The sequence below is a fragment of the Bufo bufo genome, chromosome 4 (genome assembly GCF_905171765.1).
Source record: "Bufo bufo chromosome 4, aBufBuf1.1, whole genome shotgun sequence".
In the NCBI taxonomy this organism is placed as follows: Eukaryota; Metazoa; Chordata; class Amphibia; order Anura; family Bufonidae; genus Bufo; species Bufo bufo.
The window spans coordinates 334,991,615-335,013,368 of record NC_053392.1 but is presented as its reverse complement, the minus strand read 5'-3'; the positions used below and the strand labels follow the sequence as shown (position 1 = coordinate 335,013,368).

The 21,754-nt window shown below is 42.7% G+C and overlaps 1 protein-coding gene across 3 annotated transcripts in view; it reads left to right on the top strand.

Moving 5' to 3' along the window:
• Nucleotides 1–14,167, top strand: part of SNX3 (sorting nexin 3) — a 56,427-nt gene extending 42,260 nt beyond the window's left edge. Inside the window, exons 2-5 of one of the 3 annotated variants that reach the window (XM_040428848.1) lie at nt 5,662–5,757; nt 12,248–12,372; nt 12,875–13,009; nt 13,112–14,167. In XM_040428848.1, the coding sequence (XP_040284782.1) occupies nt 5,662–5,757; nt 12,248–12,372; nt 12,875–12,980 (327 nt within the window). In that variant the 3' untranslated portion in view covers nt 12,981–13,009; nt 13,112–14,167. Of the gene's footprint in view, nt 1–5,661; nt 5,758–12,247; nt 12,373–12,874 lie in introns of all 3 variants that reach the window. The other 2 variants (XM_040428847.1, XM_040428849.1) reach the window with 2 other exon arrangements.
• The last annotated feature ends 7,587 nt before the right edge of the window (nt 14,168–21,754 follow it).

Here is a 21,754-nt window from a genome sequence, read left to right as displayed (position 1 = left end):
ATCTCATCCCTCAAAAAATTGTCCCCTACCTAAGAGAATCGCCCAAAAAAACTAAAAAAAAAAACTATGGCTCTCAGACTATGGTGACATTAAAACATGATTTTATTTATTTTTTGTTTCAAAAATTATATTAGTGTATAAAACTTAAATAAATAAAAAAAAGTATACATATTAGGTATCGCAGCGTCCGTATCAACCTTCTCTATAAAAATATCACATTATTTAACTCCTCAGGTGAACACTGTTAAAAAATAAAATAAAGTGTAAAAAAGCCATTTTGTCACCTTACATCACAAAGTGTAATAGCAAGCGAGGAAAAAGTCATATGCACCCCAAAATTGTACCAATTAAACCGTCATCTCATACATAAAAAAATTGGCCCCTACATAAGACATTCGCCCAAAAAATAAAAAAAATCTATGGCTTTCAGAATATGGAGACACTTTTCAAAAATGCTTTATTATGTAAAACTGAAACAAACCTCCCCAAAAAGTTGTCATATTTGGTATTGTCGCGTCCGTAACAACCTGCTCTATAAAAATAGCTCCTGATCTAACCTGTCAGATGAACGTTGTAAATCACAAAAAATTAAAACAGTGGCAAAACAGCTTTTTTTTTTTTTTTTTTTTTTTTTTTAACCTTGCTTCACAAAAAGTGTAATATAGAGTAACCAAAAATCATCTGTACCCTAAAATAGTACCAACAGAACTACCAGCTTTTCCCATAGTTTCCAAAATGGGGTCACTTTTTGTAGTTTCTACTCTAAGGGTGCATCAGGGGGTCTTCAAATGTGACATGGCAAGTTAAAATTATCCCAGTGAAATCTGCCCTCCAAAAACCATATGGCGTTCCTTTCCTTCTGCGCCCTGCCGTGTGGCCATACAGCAGTTTTTGACCACATATGGGGTGTTTCTGTAAACTACAGAATCAGGGCAATAAATATTGAGTTTAGTTTGGCTGTTAACCCTTGCTTTGTTAGCAGAAAAAAATTATTAAAATGGGAAATCTGTCAAAAAAGTGAAAATTTATCTCTATTTTCCATCAATTCTTGTGGAACACCTAAAGGGTTAACAAAGTTTGTAAAATCATTTTTGAATAACTTGAGGGGTGTAGTTTTTAAAATGGGGTAATGTTTGGGTGGTTTCTATTATGTAAGCCTCACAAAATGACCTCAGACCTGAACTGGTCCTTAATAAGTGGGTTTTGGAAATTTTCAGAAAAATTTGCTTCTAAACATAAGCCTTTTAACGTCCCCAAAAAATAAAATGGCATTCACAAAATGATCCAAACATGAAGTAAACCTATTGTGAATGTAAAATAATAATTTTAGGAGGTATCACGATCTGTTTTAAAAGCAGAAAAATTGAAATTTAGAAAGTTGCGAATTTTTCCACATTTTTGGTAAATTTGGTATTTTTTTTATAAATAAAAATGAAATATTTTGATTCAAATTTACCACTTTCATAAAGTACAATATGTGACGAGAAAACACCCAAACAATGGCTTGGATAAGTAAAAGCGTTTTAAAGTTATCACCACATAAAGTGACACATGTCAGATTTGCAAAAACCAGTCAGGTCCTTAAGGTGAAAAATGGCAGGGTCCTTAAGGGGTTAAGGGAACACACAGTAGATGTGTTGCAGAAACTTGCTTCTGTCATATACAGTACAGACCAAAAGTTTGGACACACCTTCTCATTCAAATAGTTTTCTTTATTTTCATGACTATGAAAATTGTAGATTCACACTGAAGGCATCAAAACTATTAATTAACACATGTGGAATTATATACATAACAAACAAGTGTGAAACAACTGAAAATATGTCATATTCTAGGTTCTTCAAAGTAGCCACCTTTTGCTTTGATTACTGCTTTGCACACTCTTGGCATTCTCTTGATGAGCTTCAAGAGGTAGTCCCTTGAAATGGTTTTCACTTCACAGGTGTGCCCTGTCAGGTTTAATAAGTGGGATTTCTTGCCTTATAAATGGGGTTGGGACCATCAGTTGCGTTGAGGAGAAGTCAGGTGGATACACAGCTGATAGTCCTACTGAATAGACTGTTAGAATTTGTATTATGGCAAGAAAAAAGCAGCTAAGTAAAGAAAAACAAGTGGCCATCATTACTTTAAGAAATGAAGGTCAGTCAGTCAGCCGAAAAATTGGGAAAACGTTGAAAGTAATGGCTATTTGACCATGAAGGAGAGTGATGGGGTGCTGCGCCAGATGACCTGGCCTCCACAGTTACCGGACCTGAACCCAATCGAGATGGTTTGGGGTGAGCTGGACCGCAGAGTGAAGGCAAAAGGGCCAACAAGTGCTAAGCATCTCTGGGAACTCCTTCAAGACTGTTGGAAGACCATTTCAGGGGACTACCTCTTGAAGCTCATCAAGAGAATGCCAAGAGTGTGCAAAGCAGTAATCAAAGCAAAAGGTGGCTACTTTGAAGAACCTAGAATATGACATATTTTCAGTTGTTTCACACTTGTTTGTTATGTATATAATTCCACATGTGTTAATTCATAGTTGTGATGCCTTCATAGTCATGAAAATAAAGAAAACTCTTTGAATGAGAAGGTGTGTCCAAACTTTTGGTCTGTACTGTATATCTCAATAAGGCCTCATGCACACGACCGTTGTGTGCATCCGTGGCCGTTGTTCAGTTTTCCGTGATTTTCTGCGGACCCATTGACTTTCAATGGGTCCGTTGAAAACTCTGAAAATGCACGTTGTTCATCCGCGGCCGTGATCCGTGTTTCCTGTCTGTCAAAAAAAATATGACCTGTCCTATTTTTTGGACGGATAACTGTTCACGGACCCATTCAAGTCAATGGGTCCGTGAAAAAACACAGATGCACACAAGATTGGCGTCGGCGTCCGTGATCCATGGCAGTAGGCTACTTTCACACAGACGGATCGCAGATCCGTCTGCATAAAAGCTTTTTCAGAACTGAGTTTTCACTTCATGAAAACTCAAATCCGACAGTATATTCTAACACAGGCGTTCCCATGGTGATGGGGACGCTTCAAGTTAGAATATACTAAGAACTTTGTACATGACTGCTGCCTGGCAGCACCCGATCTCTTACAGGGGGCTGTGATCTGCACAATTAACCCCTCAGGTGCGGCACCTGAGAGGTTAATTCTGCGTATCATAGCCCCCTGTAGGAGATCAGGTGTTGCCAGGCAGGAGGGGGCAGACCCCCCTCCCCTGTATTTAACTCATTGTTGGCCAGTGCGGCCTACCCTCTCTCCCCCCCCCCCACCTAATTAAAATCACCTTCCCCCATCATTGGTGGCCAGTGCGGCCTCCCCCATCATTGGTGGCAGCGGAGAGTTCTGATTGGAGTCCCAGTTTAATCGCTGGGGCTCCGATCGGTAACCATGGCAACCAGGACACTACTGCAGTCCTGGTTGCCATGGTTACTTAGCAATTTTTAGAAGCATTAAACTTACCTGCGATGTCTGTGACCGGCAGGGCGCTCCTCCTACTGGTAAGTGACAGGTCTGTGCTATAGGCAATGCGCCGCACAGACCTGTCACTTACCAGTAGGAGGAGCGCCCGGCCGGTCACAGACAGCGAAGGTAAGTATAATGCTTCTAAAATTGCTAAGTAACCATGGCAACCAGGACTGCAGTAGCGTCCTGGTTGCCATGGTTACCGATCGGAGCCCCAGCGATTAAACTGGGACTCCGATTGGAACTCTCCGCTGCCACCAATGATGGGGGAAGGTGATTTTAATTAGGGGGAGGAGGGGAGGCCGCACTGGCCACCAATGATGGGGGGGGGGGGGGGGAGATTTTAATTAGGGGGGGAAAGATTGGAACTCTCCACTGGCCACCAATGATGGGGCAGGGGAGGCCGCACTGGCCACCAATGAATATAATACTGGAGAGGGAGGGGGCCGCACTGGCCACCAATGAGTTAAATACAGGGGAGGGAGGGGGCCCGCACTGGCCACCAATGAGTTAAATACAGGGGAGGGGGGTCTGCCCCCCTCCTGCCTGGCAGCACCTGATCTCTTACAGGGGGCTATGATACGCACAATTAACCCCTCAGGTGCGGCACCTGAGGGGTTAATTGTGCTGATCACAGCCCCCTGTAAGAGATCGGGTGCTGCCAGGCAGCAGGGGGCAGTCATGTACACAGTTCTTAGTATATTCTAACTTGAAGCGTCCCCATCACTATGGGAACGCCTCTGTGTTAGAATATACTGTCGGATCTGAGTTTTGACGATCTAACTCAAATCCGATGGTATATTCTAACATAGAGGCGTTCCCATGGTGATGGGGACGCTTCAAGTTAAAATATACCATCGGATTGGAGAAAACTCTGATGGTATATTAACTCCTGATTTTACATTGAAAGTCAATGGGGGACAGATCCGTTTGCAGTTGCACCATATTGTGTCAACGTCAAACGGATCCGTCCCCATTGACTTGCATTGTAAGTCAGGACGGATCCGTTTGGCTCTGCACGGCCAGGCGGACACCAAAACGACTTTTTCTTCATGTCCGTGGATCCTCCAAAAATCAAGGAAGACCCACGGAAGAAAAAACGGACACTGATCACGGACCTACGGATCCCGTTTTTGCGGACCGCAAAAAAAAAAAAACGGTCGTGTGCATGAGGCCTAAGGCTTACAGTATAAACTTTATTTGGGGTTAATCAGAGGCACTTTAAATGATGTGTATGTTGACTCCTATTTAACATGATTTTGAATGTCATTGCTACCACATTATTTTAGGTTTTATTTTGTTCCCTCCACCTAAACGATTTCATTTTGTTTTTAAATTGAGTTGTACAGTTTATAGGTCACATTAAAGGTGGAAAAAGTTCTGAAATGATTTATCTTTCTCATTGTTTTACAGCACAGAAACCTGACATTTTAACAGGGGTGTGTAGACTTTTTTTATATCCACTGTAGATACATTAAAAAAGTGGCTATAATAAATTTCAATGACATGCAGTTATGTATTCTGATTCTGGTGCTTCTATGAAAAATCTAGAATATTTTTAGGAAAACACCTTTAAAGAGGACCTTTCACCGATTCTTACCCTATGAACTAACTATACAGACATGTGGAGCGGCACCCGGGGATCTCACTGCACTTACTATTATCCCCGGGCGCCGCTCAGTTCTCCTGCTATGCCCTCCGGTATCTCCGCTCACTAAGTTATAGTAGGCGGAGATACCAGTCCCTAAGTTATGGTAGGCGGAGTCTGCCCTAGCGCTGGCCAATCGCAGCGCAGAGCTCACAGCCTGGGAGGTTATTTTCTCCCAGGCTGTGAGCTCTGCAATGCGATTGGCCAGCGCTAGGGCAGACTCCGCCTACCATAACTTAGGGAACGGAGATACCGGAGGGCATAGCAGGAGAACGGAGCGGCGCTCCACATGTCTGTATACTTAGTTCATAGGGTAAGAATCGGTGAAAGGTGATGTTTGTGCAACCAATTTTTTTAATCCTTTTTCCTGAAAGAATTTAATTATACCTTGATTTTTATTTTTGTCACAAAGACTAGATTTAAGGTAGAATGTGTGTGTGTGTGTGTGTGTGTGTGTGTGTGTGTGTGACATTACCTGCATTTGAGTTTTCTTAGTGCTCTTTTATTAAGATGACAGAATCCTACAGCAAGTGTTCTGCAATATTTTGTTTTACAGACTAACCTGCCAATTTTCAAACTGAAAGAATCTTGTGTCCGGCGAAGATATAGTGATTTTGAGTGGCTAAGGAGTGAACTTGAAAGAGAAAGCAAGGTAATCCACTAGTCTTCCTTTGTTCCGGATCTGATTAGCATTAAAGTAGTTGTCCCAGATCTTGATACTGAAAGCCTATCCTCAGGAGAAAGCCTGTGTTATACCTGCCGATTTTTACTGATCATCTTGCAGTGTAAAACTGCCACTGATTGCCTGATGAACAAGCAAACGCTCGATCATCAGGCAATCCAAATCTTTTGACGTAAAAAAATAAATAAAATTCTTTGCAGGCGGCAGATCGTGGTGTCCAATGGCGATCTGACGCTGGCAAACCACTATACAGCATGGGGATGAGCGATGGCATAGCTATCACTCCTCCCCATGCTGCAGTGGAGATCGCTGCAAGTAATGGCAGCAGTCTCCTCCACTAGTAAGCAGGCGATTTCCCAGAAGGGAAAGCTTCCTTCCCGACAATCGTCTTCCACATCAGTATCTGATCGGCGGAGGTCCTACTCCTGGCACCCCCGCTGATCAGCTGTTTAAAGACGCTGCAGGACTCTTCCTCCTCACTTCAGAGTGGTGTGCCGAATGGTCCAGCAGCCCGCTCAATCCGACCAATAACAAAGCTCCTTGCTGTAAGGAGCTTTGTTATTGGTCATTTCAAGCACAGGCAGCATCGCTGCGCTGCCCGTGCCGTTCACAGTGCTCACTGCGTTGATGCAAGGCAAGGAAAGTGTAAGGCGTATTGGTACGCCTTAAACTTTTTTTAAGGAGTAAAATAGCCTGAAGATGCGTCTATGACGCTTGTACAGGCGTTATTGCAACCTCTGACATAGATCGAGCACACAGCATCATAGATTACAATGATGCTGTGCACGTTGGGACGCCCACGGGACTATTGTCATAAGATCATATGAGTGCGGGACATTAGCCCTGCGGGCGGCCCGACGTCCACAGCATCATTGTAATCTATGATGCTGTATGCACGATCTATGCCGCTTTGGGACATATGGCCCGCTCACGGACTGTATGTCTCAGAGGGCATACGGTCGTGTGCAAGGGCCCTAATTTAGAGATGAGGGTTATTAGATAACCGGCACAAGGGAAAAATGAAAGTACCAGTCACACAGCTAGAAAATCTGTTATCACTTTGTGACAGAACAGCTCAATAATTTTAATTAAGGCCAATTGAAAAATTAACTATAAACTATTTTAGCCAAAAAAAGAGTAAAAGGCAATCATAAAAAAAAAAAAATTGCCTCCAACGGTGTACATGGCCTTTTAAAGGGTATCACAATTTCAACAAATAAAGGTTGTCCCTCCTTCATTGCATAGTTGCAGGGTATAAAAAAAAAAACTGTACTGGTTAATAAGGCAAAAGTCATGGGTAAGGATAATTATACACGTAGGGTTTTTTCCAACGTTGACCAAAAGGAAATTATAAAAGTGCCCTCCAAACACTAGAGTGGTATTTGAAAGCAGTTTCTTGGTATTTTTGTTATGTGTTTTTTGTTTTTTTTGTTTAGTTTTTTTTCTACCCGAATCTCGGGGAAAGTCTGAAAAACGCAAGTAAAATGTTGTGTTACTAAGAACAAAAAAAGTTTGTACAACGTTCTGAAAGTCTTCTTTAACCTTAAAGTGTAACTGTCATATTTTTTATTTATTTGCTAGTTTATTAGAGCTATGCATGTATACATGAGTTAGTTTGTCAATGATTGTCAAAAGATCTGTAATTGCCTTATAATAACAGCTTTCATTAATGTCCTCTTTCCCTTTCCACTGCTCCCTTTAACCACCTCCGGACCGCCTAACGCAGATTCGCGTTCCGGAGGTGGCAGCCCTGCGCTCAGCGACGCATATACGCGTCATCTCGCGTGAGCCGGGATTTCCTGTGAACGCGCGCACACAGGCGCGCGCGCTCACAGGAACGGAAGGTAAGAGAGTTGATCTCCAGCCTGCCAGCGGCGATCGTTCGCTGGCAGGCTGGAGATGTGTTTTTTTTTTAACCCCTAACAGGTATATTAGACGCTGTTTTGATAACAGCGTCTAATATACCTGCTACCTGGTCCTCTGGTGGTCCCCTTTGTTTGGATCGACCACCAGAGGACACAGGTAGCTCAGTAAAGTAGCACCAAGCACCACTACACTACACTACACCCCCCCCCCCCCCCCCCCCCGTCACTTATTAGCCCCTGATCACCCCATATAGACTCCCTGATCACCCCCCCTGTCATTGATCACCCCCCCTGTCATTGATCACCCCCCCTGTCATTGATCACCCCCCCCTGTCATTGATCACCCCCCCCTGTCATTGATCACCCCCCCCTGTCATTGATCACCCCCCCCTGTCATTGATCACCCCCCCCTGTCATTGATCACCCCCCCTGTCATTGATCACCCCCCCTGTCATTGATCACCCCCCCTGTCATTGATCACCCCCCCCTGTCATTGATCACCCCCCCCTGTCATTGATCACCCCCCCTGTCATTGATCACCCCCCCTGTCATTGATCACCCCCCCCTGTCATTGATCACCCCCCCCTGTCATTGATCACCCCCCCCTGTCATTGATCACCCCCCCCCGTCATTGATCACCCCCCCGTCATTAATCACCCCCCTGTCATTAATCACCCCCCTGTCATTGATCACCCCCCTGTCATTAATCACCCCCCTGTCATTGATCACCCCCCTGTCATTGATCACCCCCCTGTCATTGATCACACCCCTGTAAAGCTCCATTCAGATGTCCGCATGATTTTTACGGATCCACTGATAGATGGATCGGATCCGCAAAACGCATACGGACATCTGAATGGAGCCTTACAGGGGCGTGATCAATGACTGTGGTGATCACCCCATATAGACTCCCTGATCACCCCCCCTGTCATTGATCACCCCCCCTGTCAGGCTGCATTCAGATGTCCGTATGATTTTTACGGATCCACGGATTCATGGATCGGATCCGCAAAACACATACGGACATCTGAATGGAGCCTTATAGGGGGGTGATCAATGACAGGGGGGTGATCACCCCATATAGACTCCCTGATCACCCCCCTGTCATTGATCACCCCCCTGTCATTGATCACCCCCTTGTAAGGCTCAATTCAGACATTTTTTTGGCCCAAGTTAGCGGAAATTATTTTTTTTTTCTTACCAAGTGTCATATTCCACTAACTTGTGTCAAAAAATAAAATCTCACATGAACTCACCATACCCCTCACGGAATCCAAATGCGTAAAAATTTTTAGACATTTATATTCCAGACTTCTTCTCACGCTTTAGGGCCCCTAGAATGCCAGGGCAGTATAAATACACCACATGTGACCCCATTTCGGAAAGAAGACACCCCAAGGTATTCCGTGAGGGGCATATTGAGTCCATGAAAGATTGGAATTTTTGTCCCAAGTTAGCGGAAAGGGAGACTTTGTGAGAAAAAAATAAATAAAATCAATTTCCGCTAACTTGTGCCAAAAAAAAAAAAATTTCTATGAACTCGCCATGCCCCTCATTGAATACCTTGGGGTGTCTTCTTTCCAAAATGGTGTCACATGTGGGGTATTTATACTGCCCTGGCATTCTAGGGGCCCTAAAGCGTGAGAAGAAGTCTGGGATCCAAATGTCTAAAAATGCCCTCATAAAAGGAATGTGGGCCCCTTTGCGCATCTAGGCTGCAAAAAAGTGTCACACATCTGGTATCGCCGTATTCAGGAGAAGTTGGGGAATGTGTTTTGGGGTGTCATTTTACATATACCCATGCTGGGTGAGAGAAATATCTTGGCAAAAGACAACTTTTCCCATTTTTTTATACAAAGTTGGCATTTGACCAAGATATTTATCTCACCCAGCATGGGTATATGTAAAATGACACCCCAAAACACATTGCTCAACTTCTCCTGAATACGGCGATACCAGATGTGTGACACTTTTTTGCAGCCTAGGTGGGCAAAGGGGCCCACATTCCAAAGAGCACCTTTCGGATTTCACTGGTCATTTTTTACAGAATTTGATTTCAAACTCCTTACCACACATTTGGGCCCCTAGAATGCCAGGGCAGTATAACTACCCCACAAGTGACCCCATTTTGGAAAGAAGACACCCCAAGGTATTCGCTGATGGGCATAGTGAGTTCATGGAAGTTTTTATTTTTTGTCACAAGTTAGTGGAATATGAGACTTTGTATGAAAAAAAAAAAAAAAAAAATCATCATTTTCCGCTAACTTGTGACAAAAAATAAAAAGTTCTATGAACTCACTATGCCCATCAGTGAATACCTTAGGGTGTCTACTTTCCGAAATGGGGTCATTTGTGGGGTGTTTGTACTGTCTGGGCATTGTAGAACCTCAGGAAACATGACAGGTGCTCAGAAAGTCAGAGCTGCTTCAAAAAGCGGAAATTCACATTTTTGTACCATAGTTTGTAAACGCTATAACTTTTACCCAAACCATTTTTTTTTCCCCCAAACATTTTTTTTTTATCAAAGACATGTAGAACAATAAATTTAGAGCAAAATTTATATATGGATGTCGTTTTTTTTTGCAAAATTTTACAACTGAAAGTGAAAAATGTCATTTTTTTGCAAAAAAAATCGTTAAATTTCGATTAATAACAAAAAAAGTAAAAATGTCAGCAGCAATGAAATACCACCAAATGAAAGCTCTATTAGTGAGAAGAAAAGGAGGTAAAATTCATTTGGGTGGTAAGTTGCATGACCGAGCAATAAACGGTGAAAGTAGTGTAGGTCAGAAGTGTAAAAAGTGGCCTGGTCTTTCAGGGTGTTTAAGCACTGGGGGCTGAGGTGGTTAAAAGACCATTACTAGGGCTTGTCTGTCTCCCAACTTAATGTAAACAGAAGACAAAGGGGCGAACCTTCACACTGCATGTCTGCATTAGGCTTCAGAGTGAGGAGGCGTGTCTCTCAGTAATCCAATCTGATTGGCTGGCAGGGAGCTGCTGGCTACAGCAAATGTGTATGTGAAGTGAGGGAAAGCAGTTTTGGCCTCAGAACTGGCAGAGGAGCCATCTTGAGAAGGTCTTTATATTGTAGAGGTTAAAACAGCCGTAACTAAGGGAAAAACAGTGGTATGTGAAGAAACTAAAGATTGTTTTATGGGTAATGCTGCTGCAGCAGTAACAGACGCTAAGGCTAGTTTCACACTAGCGTTCAGGTGTCCGCTCGTGAGCTCCGTTTGAAGGAGCTCACGAGCGGTCCTGAACGCAGCCGCCCGGCCGCAATGCATTCTCAATGGAGGCGGATCCATTGAGAACGCATCCGCCTGCCAGCGCTCAGCCTCCGCTCCGCTCAGTGAGCGGACACCTGAACGCTGCTTGCAGCGTTCGGGTGTCCGCCTGGCCGTGCGGAGGCGAGCGGATCCGTCCAGACTTACAATGTAAGTCAATGGGGACGGATCCGCTTGAAGATGACACCATATGGCTCAATCTTCAAGCGGATCCGTTCCCCATTGACTTACAATGTAAAGTCTGAACGGATCCGCTCAGGCTACTTTCATACTTAGAAAATTTTCTAAGTTTTAATGCAGACGGATCCGTTCTGAACGGATGCAAACGTCTGCATTATCGGAGCGGATCCGTCTGATGAAACATCAGACGGATCCGCTCCGAACGCTAGTGTGAAAGTAGCCTAAAATAGTTTTTTGATTTGTATTTATTTATTTTATATGAAAACATGACAGTTGCACTTTAAGAGCAATTGTGGTCTCTTTACCAATTGATGAGAAATATTTAAAATCTGCCCAGAATGCTCAGTATACAACTGAATGATGCAGCAGATTCTTGATGGAATCTGCACCAGTAGCTCCTGTCAGAGCAAACATAGCCTTAAAGGGAACCTGTCATCAACTTTGCTGCCCATATCCTGTTGTCTGTGCGAACCTCCTCCACCCACATACTAACAGCAGTATAAGTAGAGACACGTGAGTTGATTTCAGCGGTCTGTCATTTATAAGTTAAAAGTAAGTGGTTGACGAGAACCAACATCACAATCATTGCAGACTGGACCTGGAAAAGAGTCCGGCCACCTGAGGAGTCATGGTTATTCATAAATTCCTGATGATTGACCGGCTTCTACCTAGTTTTCTCCCTTTCTCTCTAGGAGAGAACTGCCAACCATCAGCAGATGGGCGAGGAGAGCAGGAGATTATGAATAACCGTGACTCTTCTCAGGTAGATTTGACTATTCAAGGCCTGGGCTGTAATGATTATGATGCTGGTTCTCAGGAACCACTTACTTTTAGCTCATAAATGACACACCGCTGAAATCAGCATTTCTGTCACTACTTTATACTGCCCTCAGTACGGTCAGCATAAAGTTGATGACAGGTTCCCTTTAACTTTCCCTGTATGAATGTAATAATAATAGATATGTTTTTTTGTTTTGTTTTTTAGCAAATTGCGCCTGAATGCTGTTGCATTTTTATTTGTAAATCTCCCCCATTCCCTATAACGCCACCAAACTGAAACAACTTGCCAAGGCTCGTAGGGCCTAAGGATGCTGCTCCATCCTTCCTGTTAATTTCTTCTGTTTTTCTTAGGTTGTGGTGCCCCCTCTACCTGGCAAGGCTCTTTTTCGACAGCTCCCATTCAGAGGAGATGAAGGGATCTTTGATGACTCTTTCATAGAGGAAAGAAAGCAAGGGCTTGAGCAATTTATAAACAAGTAAGTGTGATCCTCTGCGTCGCAGCCAGCAGGAAATGATTGTCATGTATAAAAGACTGCACCGCAGAGGGCCACAGTCTATTCCCTGCACTGAATGAGTTAACACAAATCCTCCTTATTGCTGACCTTCTATTTGTTGTGTATAGTTAATGTATGCAGATTGCCTGTGAAATTGAAGGCGCTGAAACAAATAGTTCCGTGCTATACCATAGCTCTCCCCTGTTTCAACATATGCCCTATTGCAGGAACAATGCAGTTTACTAAGCCTGGGTAATCATTTGCATTGATTGCAGATTGTAGCATTATCTGTACTTCTAAGATATGCCCAGTGTATTTAATCATGTTATTCTTTACATCACTGCTGATTTGATAAGAAACGCCTTAATATTTCGATACACACTATGCAGTTTAGGTGTAAAGCTTGGATCTGCAGAACAGAATCGCCCTTGGAATGATTTGCCGTACCGTATAATGGCTGACATTTATTTCTTTTCATTTGCAGAGTTGCTGGCCACCCTTTGGCACAGAACGAACGTTGCCTTCATATGTTTTTACAAGATGAAATTATAGACAGGAACTACACACCATCCAAAATAAGACAGGCTTAACGACTGGAAGCGAGTGAAATCCTTTGACTGTAAAACATTATTTTATTATAGTGTTGGCATGTTACAATCTGCTGTAATAAATGTAACATACTAACCTCTATATTACTCTACAATGTTACTTTTAATTTCAGCTCTGGAATTGGGTGCAATTGCCACTGAAGTACATGATTACGCACACACTGAACCTCAAGGTGCTTGGACAGGACTCTCTGATGTCAGTTGTGATGTCCTACATATGTGTTTCTTACATGCTCTGAACCAAATTTAAACAAGTCCATGCTTCATAGCGCATGTTTATAGCACTACAGCAACGATTCAGGCTGTGAGAAGGGGCTCGTGTTCATAAAGGGTTACTTTAAGTGGGCGCATGTATCGTAAAACGAGTAATTCATCATGGAAAGACCACAGTGTTAACAGAGTTGTATTTAGTTGTGTTCAGGTCTTCCAGGAAAAGTCATGGAATGTGGGCTGTGAAGCTTGGCTGACATGAGCCTCTTGCTCTAAGAAATGTGAAAGTTCTTATTCTAGTCGGTCGTCTCGCATCAGGAATCTTGCAGCATCTTTGGCAGTCATTTCTCCCGTCCTTTGTGGGCAGTATATCATTGTTTTGTCAATGCTTCTCATCTAGCGGTTTTTGTCCATGCTTATCATGATCTGTTTTGTCATTTGGAAAAACATACAAATTCTGCCTTTTTGCGCTGAGGACTTGGATTAAATCATGTTTGTGTTGACGACCATCATCACTTTTCAGTAATCACTGATTTGATTGTAATAGATGCTCACTAGAGTTGGCTTTTTATCATAAAAGCTGCTTTCACCTTCGCAAGGATGCTGCTTGTGAGGTTACCGGCATCTTGTTTTTAATTGGAAAACAACCTAGCAGCCACGTCATCTCTTCACGAATCATTTATCATACATATGTATATGTATCTAGACGTAATTAGTTTGGCAGCTAACTAGCACTAACAAAGACTCCCTAGAATGTTTCTGCAGTGTATTATCATATGCCACTGTCCTATTGTATTCTGTATATCTTAATGTGTAATCTTTACACACTGAAATTCTTCAAAGCTTGTAAAAGACTTTATAATAAATGCTACAAAAAAATTACTTTATAGAAGTATAAAACATCTTTATATGACTTGTCTAAATTTTTGAAATAAAAATATGGAAATAAAAATCTTTTATTTACAATGTATTTTATTTACAGTATTTTTCTGCATATCTAAAAATGTATTTTTCGGCTTTTCTTTAAGGTAGTGGCATGTTTAACAGTTCACATTTTACTTACCAAAATTTTTCTTTCCAAGAGTCCAGAGGCAGCACAGGAAAATGGTTAACTATCATTCTCCCGCTACTAGGACAGAAGCAAAAAAGTAGTTTAGTACACTCATTAAGAAGCAAAAAATGCATGATTACAGCAATTAAATAATTAAGTCAAATACCCCAAAATTCACTCCATAAAACCCTTTAAGAGTCAGAAAACAGATGTGTAAGGTCTCTTTCAGACTTGATATGAAGTCATCTGTTTTCCTGATGGTAAACATTGACGAGTTTTTAAACTGCCCACACATGAATGACATCCACTTGCATGAATGAGACTTGTGGAAAAATGGAAGATATATGGTGAATTCAGAAATTTTCTCGGCACGGATCAATGAGGAAAATCGCTTATGTGAATTGACTCATAGATTTTAATGCATCATCGTTACATAGTTAATATGGTTGAAAAAAGACATAAGTCCATCAAGTTCAACCAAGGGATAGGTGGGGATGCGAATCCCAGAAGGAAATGAGACTCAGATTTCTACACGTTTTCATAAGCATTGATGTTTACTTTTAAGAATTCATCTAAACCCTTTTTAAAACAGTCTACTGTTCCTGCTGTGACCATGTCCTGAGGAAGTCTATTCCACAGATTTACAGTTCTTTCAGTAAAGAAGCTTTGACGCTTTTGGAGACTGAACTTTTTCTTCTCCAGTCGGAGGCAGTGCCCCCTTGTCTTTTGAGGGCATTTTAAATGGAACAGTTTTTCACTATATTTTTTGTATGGCCCACTTATATATTTGTATAGGTTAATCATGCCCCCCCCAAGACTAAATAAATTCAATTCTTTTTAATCTTTCTTCTTAACTAAGACCCTCTATGCCCCTTATCATTTTAGTTGCTCTCCTCTGTACTTTTTCCAGCTGTAGTGCGTCCTTTCTATGGACTGGTGCCCAGAACTGAACTGCATATTCCAGGTGAGGCTGCACCAACGCTTTGTAAAGTGGTAGTATTACATCCCTGCCCCGTGAGTCCATGCTTCGTTTAATGCATGACAATATCCTGGTGGCCTTAGAAGCAGCTGATTGACATTGTATGCTGTAATTTAATCTACCATCCACAAGGACACCCAAATCCTTCTGTATAAGTGACTCCCCCAGTGTTACATCACCTAGGACATATGAAGCACAGAGATCATTACTACCCAGATGCATAACTTTACGTTTGTCCACATTGAACCTCATTTGCCAAGTTGATGCCCAATCACTCAGTGTTCAAGTCAACTTGTAGTATATGGATATCGTCCATAGACTGTACAGTTCTACATAGCTTAGTATCATCTGCAAAAATAGAAATGGTGCTATTAATCTCATCCTCGATATCATTAATAAATAAATTAAATAATAAAGTGCCCAGCACTGAACCTTGGGGTACACCACTTATAACCCAGGTCCATTGTGAATAGAAATCATTGACCACAACGCTCTGGACACGGTCCTTCAGCCAGTTTTCAATCCAATTACAGACTATACTTTCCAAGCCTATGGACCTTACTTTACATATTGAACGTCTATGAGGGACAGTATCAAAAGCCTTTGCAAAATCCAGAAACACTACATCCACAGCCGCTCCTCTGTCCAGGCTACTACTCACCTCCTCATAAAAACAAATCCGGTTAGTCTGACCACTTCTGTCCTTGGTAAACCCATGCTGGTTATCACTTATAATATTATTTACAGTCACATGCTCCTGTATATAGTCCCTTAGGAGTCCTTCAAACATTTTTCCCAAAACAGAAGTTAAACTTACTTGTCTATATTTACCTGCAGAGGACCTTGATCCTTTTTTGAATATGGGCACCACGTTTGCCTTGCGCCAATCCTTTGGCCCTGCCAGTACCTAGACAATCTTTAAAAATTATAAACGGGCACAACAATGACTGAACTGAGCTCTTTAAGCACTCTTGGGTGTAATCCATCTGGACCTGGAGCCTTGTTCACATTTACCCTATTTAACTTGTCTTGGACCATATCTATGGTTAGCCAATTGAGTATATCACTGGATGTACTAACCGCCCCAGCACCACAGATATCAGCTCCTTTCTTTTCTTTTGTATATACAGAGCTAAAAAAAACATTTAGTAACTCTGCCTTTTCCTTATCTTCAGTGACTACCCCCCGTTGCCCATTATTTAGGGGACCTACTTGCTCAGACCTAGTTTTTTTTTAGCATTTATATATTTAAAGAATTTTTGGGGATTTGTTTTGTATTTTTGCTAATTTTATCTCCTTTTTACAGATTTTATTAAGGCCTTTTTAATCTTCAAACACTCTAGCTGACCCCTCAGATTTGTTTTTTTAAAATGCCCTTTTTTTTTTATTGCCCTTTTTACAGTAGCTGTAAGATATGGGGGGTTTAATTTTAGCCGTTTATCCTTGTTACCTAAAGGAATATTTTTTTTTTAGTGCAATTACTCAATGTGGATTTAAAGCTCTCCCATTTATCCTCAGTATTATGTGACAGTAGCTGCTCCCAGTCTATGCCCTGAAATGCTGCCCTCAACCTATGTTAATTAGCCTTTTTGAAATTTAGTGTCTACTCTGCCTGACAGAGTTTGCTTCTTATAGTTTAGGGTACTTTCACACTAGCGGCCTCCTTGCTTCAAGTCAAGGTAATTGCTCCCCCTTCCATGCCCCTTTGCTGTGACTGAGAGCGCTTATGCCCAACAGCTGGCTGTCAGTCGTAGGTGAAGGGGCAGGGAAGAGGTCGCGTTTACCTTGACTTGAAGCAAGGAGGCCTCTGCTCCCTTGAATTCAAGCCTGACTGGAGGTGAAATCTCAAAATTTCACTTTTTTGGTAGATTTTTTTTGTTAGTCAATTTTTTTTTCTTGCAACACAGCAAGGGTTAACAGCAAAAAAAAAAATCTAAATATATTACTCTGATTCTGCAGTTTACAGAAGTACCCCATTTGTGGCGGTAAACTGCCCTATGGGCATGTGGCAGTGGTCAGAAGGAAAGAAATGCCATATGGATTTTGGAGGCAGATTTTGCTAGAATGGTTTAGGCACCATTTTGTATTTGAAGAGACCCTGACATACCCCTACAGTGGAAACCCTCAAAAAGTGACCCCATTTTGGAAGCTACATCCTTAAAGAATATATTAAGGGACTACTGAGCACTTTGAAAACAGCTGTGAAAATGAAAAGTTTCATTTCTTCCAATAAAATGTTGCTTTAGCCCCAAATTTTTCATTTTCACAAGGGGTAACAGGAAAAAAAGCAACCCATAATTTGTTACCCACTTTCTCCTGAATACGGCAACACCCTATATGTGGTTGTAAACTGCTGTGGAGGCACATGGCAGGATTCAGAACGGATGAAGCGCCATATGGCTTTTGCAGCGCAGATTTTGATGGATTGGTTTACGGGTGCCATTGGCTTTTATTTTTTAAGTGATTGTCTTATGTGGGGCTCATTTTTTGCGGGTTGAGGTGACTTTTTCATTGGTACCATTTTGAGGTACATAAGACTTTTTGATCGCTTATATTACACTTTTTGTCAGGCAAGTAAAAAAAAAATTGTTGTTTTGGCATAGTTAAAAAAAACAACAACATTTTTTTACAGCATTCACCTGAGGTGCCATCTCATGTGATATTTTTATAGAGCAGGTTGTTTACGCGGCGATACCTAATATGGTGTCTCATTTTTATTTTTACGTTTTACACAACAAAGCCTTTTTGAACAGAATAAAATCTTGTTTTTGTGTTGCCATTTTCTGAGAGTCTTATTTTTATTTTTTTGGCTGATTGTCTTAGGTAGGGGCTCATTTTTTGCGGGATGGGATGACAGTTTGATTAGTACCATTTTGGGCTAAATACGCCTTTTTGATTGCTTGGTATTACACTTTTTGTGAGGCAAGGTGACCAGAAAATGGCACAGTTTTTTTCTTTTGGGGGGGGGGGGGGGGTTTACGGCATTCACCTGATGGGGTGGATCATGTGATATTTTTATAGAGCCGGTCGATATGGACACAGTGCTACCTAATATGTATACAAAAAAAAATTTAACTTTATTTTGGGAAAAGGACGCTTTTTTAAAAAATTTTTACTTGAAACTTTACATTTTTTTGTAAAACTTTACACTTACAGCCTTCCTGCCTGTGAGATCCAGGGGACTTGATCTTACAGGCTCACACGGAAGGCAGCCACAATGCCTAAAGAAGGCATCTGGCTGCCTTCCCTGTAATCTGGTCCCTGTCACAGCAGCGCGGGGACTCAATGTACACCCGGCAGGATACCGGCGCGGTCAGCAGGGGCCGGTTATCAGTGACTGCCGGACCCCTGCAGCTGATCGGATGGGCGCAGCTCCTATGCCCGCCAGATCAGAGCGCCGTAGCTATACGGCACTGGGATTTGTGACCCTGTTTCCAGCACCGTACATGTACGTCGCTGGTATCCTACGGGTTAAGTAACATTCCCTATATGTCTACTTTAACATCATTTTATTTTTTTAGGATTTTAGGCTTACAATTTTGGAAGTAAGTTTTAAAATTTTCTAAACAATCTTTTTTAAGGACCAATTCAGTTATAAGGTCACTTTGTGGGAATTACATAATATAAACCACCCATATCAGAAACTATACCCCTTAAATAACTCAAAACTGATTTTACAAACTTTGTTAACCCTTTAGGTGTTTCACGTGAATTAAAGTAAAATGGGAAGATTTTCTATTTTAATTCATTTTTCCTGTAACACAGCAAGGATTAACGGCAAAACAGGCAGATTTTGATGGATTTCATAAGAGTTTAGAAACACTCCATTTTATTTCCAATAAAATATTGCTTTAGCGCCAAATATTTAATTTTTACAAGGGGTAACAGGAGAAAATTCACCCACAATTTGTTATGCATTTTTTTCCTGAATACGGCAATGTCCCATATGTTATCGTAAACTGCTGTTTGGGGACGTGGCAGCATTCAGAAGGGAAGGTGCGGCATCTGGATTTTCTAACATGGAATCTGCTGAAATTGTTTTTAGGTGCTGTAACGGAACGCCTAGCACCCCGACCGGGTACCTCCGTCGATAGATGCTCCTAGTGCTTCCAGAGGACTCCAAGCACTCCACTTGACACCGTCGGCGCTGCAGACCCCACGAACCGCCGAAGCTTGGTTGAGGTCTCGCCGTCTCCTACCCACCCTGGACCTACAACAAGGCTCCAGTGGGTGAACCTCTTCTAACTCCAATGACAGGAACAAGCTCTTACAAGAGCTTATACTCAGGGGAGTATTATGATATAGCAATCCCCAAGAGTGTAGTTATCCCATCCCCCAAACATGAGCCAAGACTTCATAAAGGAGCAAAGCAGGAACTCTTTAATGGGTTATTTTTCAGCCTTTTATACAGGTCTCCTAGCAAGGGACACTCCCCCTGGGGCCCTTGTAAAAGACTGTGACAGTTTATATTTTAGCCAATCACATGCATTTACAGTATTGAAACCCTCCCAGCAATTGTACACAAAATCCCCTTCCCTCTGTCTAACGCAATCAACAAAATACAATGAGCATTGTCTGAGACGCAATCCACAAAATACAATTACCAAACGTAATGGGCTAACTTAATCACTACCAGACAGAAAACACACATTTTTCCCAACACACAGAAAACACCTCAAAACCCCACACATCCCCATAATGTATACATCCATGGATAGCTCTGATCTGGGTGAACAACATATCCAAAAATCACCCAGATCCGAGCAGGGGTTCCCGAATTCCATGGAAGTCACATTTGGCCGGCTGCAAGCATGGCTTTCCTGCCCAAAACAGTTTCACAGATTTAAGCTGTGCGGCCGGTCTGTCTTCTCCTTCAAAGTTAGTATGGGCCATAATCCTGGGGCAGGAGGCTGGCAAACAGCCCCCTCCAAAACACCGTGGCGAGGTTGGTTTCGCCACAGGTGCAATAAGATTTTATTTTTGTTGTTGACTGAGCTGTGTGAGGGCTTGTTTGTAGCGGGACAAACTATAGGGTTTTTGTACCTTTTTGGGGAACAAATGACTTTTTGATCACTTTTTATACACTGCTCAAAAAAATAAAGGGAACACAAAAATAACATCCTAGATCTGAGTTAATTAAATATTCTTCTGAAATACTTTGTTCTTTACATAGTTGAATGTGCTGGCAACAAAATCACACAAAAATAAAAAAAATGGAAATCACATTTTTCAACCCATGGAGGTCTGGATTTGGAGTCACCCTCAAAATTAAAGTGGAAAAACACACTACAGGCTGATCCAACTTTGATGTAATGTCCTTAAAACAAGTCAAAATGAGGCTCAGTAGTGTGTGTGGCCTCCACGTGCCTGTGTGACCTCCCTACAACGCCTGTGCATGCTCCTGAGGAGGTGGCGGACGGTCTCCTGAGGGATCTCCTCCCAGACCTGGACTAAAGCATCTGCCAACTCCTGGACAGTCTGTGGTGCAACGTGACGTTGGTGGACACAGCGAGACATGATGTCCCAGATGTGCTCAATTGGATTCAGGTCTGGGGAACGGGCGGGCCAGTCCATAGCATCAATGCCTTCGTCTTGCAGGAACTGCTGACACACTTCAGCCACATGAGGTCTAGCATTGTCTTGCATTAGGGGGAACCCAGGGCCAACCGCACCAGCATATGGTCTCACAAGGGGTCTGAGGATCTCATCTCGGTACCTAATGGCAGTCAGGCTACCTCTGGCGAGCACATGGAGGGCTGTGCGGCCCTCCAAAGAAATGCCACCCCACACCATTACTGACCCAATGCCAAACCGGTCATGCTGGAGGATGTTGCAGGCAGCAGAACGTTCTCCACGGCGTCTCAAGACTCTGTCACGTCTGTCACATGTGCTCAGTGTGAACCTGCTTTCATCTGTGAAGAGCACAGGGCGCCAGTGGCGAATTTGCCAATCTTGGTGTTCTCTGGCAAATGCCAAACGTCCTGCACGGTGTTGGGCTGTAAGCACAACCCCCACCTGTGGACGTCGGGCCCTCATATCACCCTCATGGAGTCTGTTTCTGACCGTTTGAGCAGACACATGCACATTTGTGGCCTGCTGGAGGTCATTTTGCAGGGCTCTGGCAGTGCTCCTCCTGTTCCTCCTTGCACAAAGGCGGAGGTAGCGGTCCTGCTGCTGGGTTGTTGCCCTCCTACGGCCTCCTCCACGTCTCCTGATGTACTGGCCTGTCTCCTGGTAGCGCCTCCATGCTCTGGACACTACGCTGGCAGACACAGCAAACCTTCTTGCCACAGCTCGCATTGATGTGCCATCCTGGATAAACTGCACTACCTGAGCCACTTGTGTGGGTTGTAGACTCCGTCTCATGCTACCACTAGAGTGAAAGCACCGCCAGCATTCAAAAGTGACCAAAACATCAGCTAGGAAGCATAGGAACTGAGATGTGGTCTGTGGTCACCACCTGCAGAACCACTCCTTTATTGGGGGTGTCTTGCTAATTGCCTATAATTTCCACCT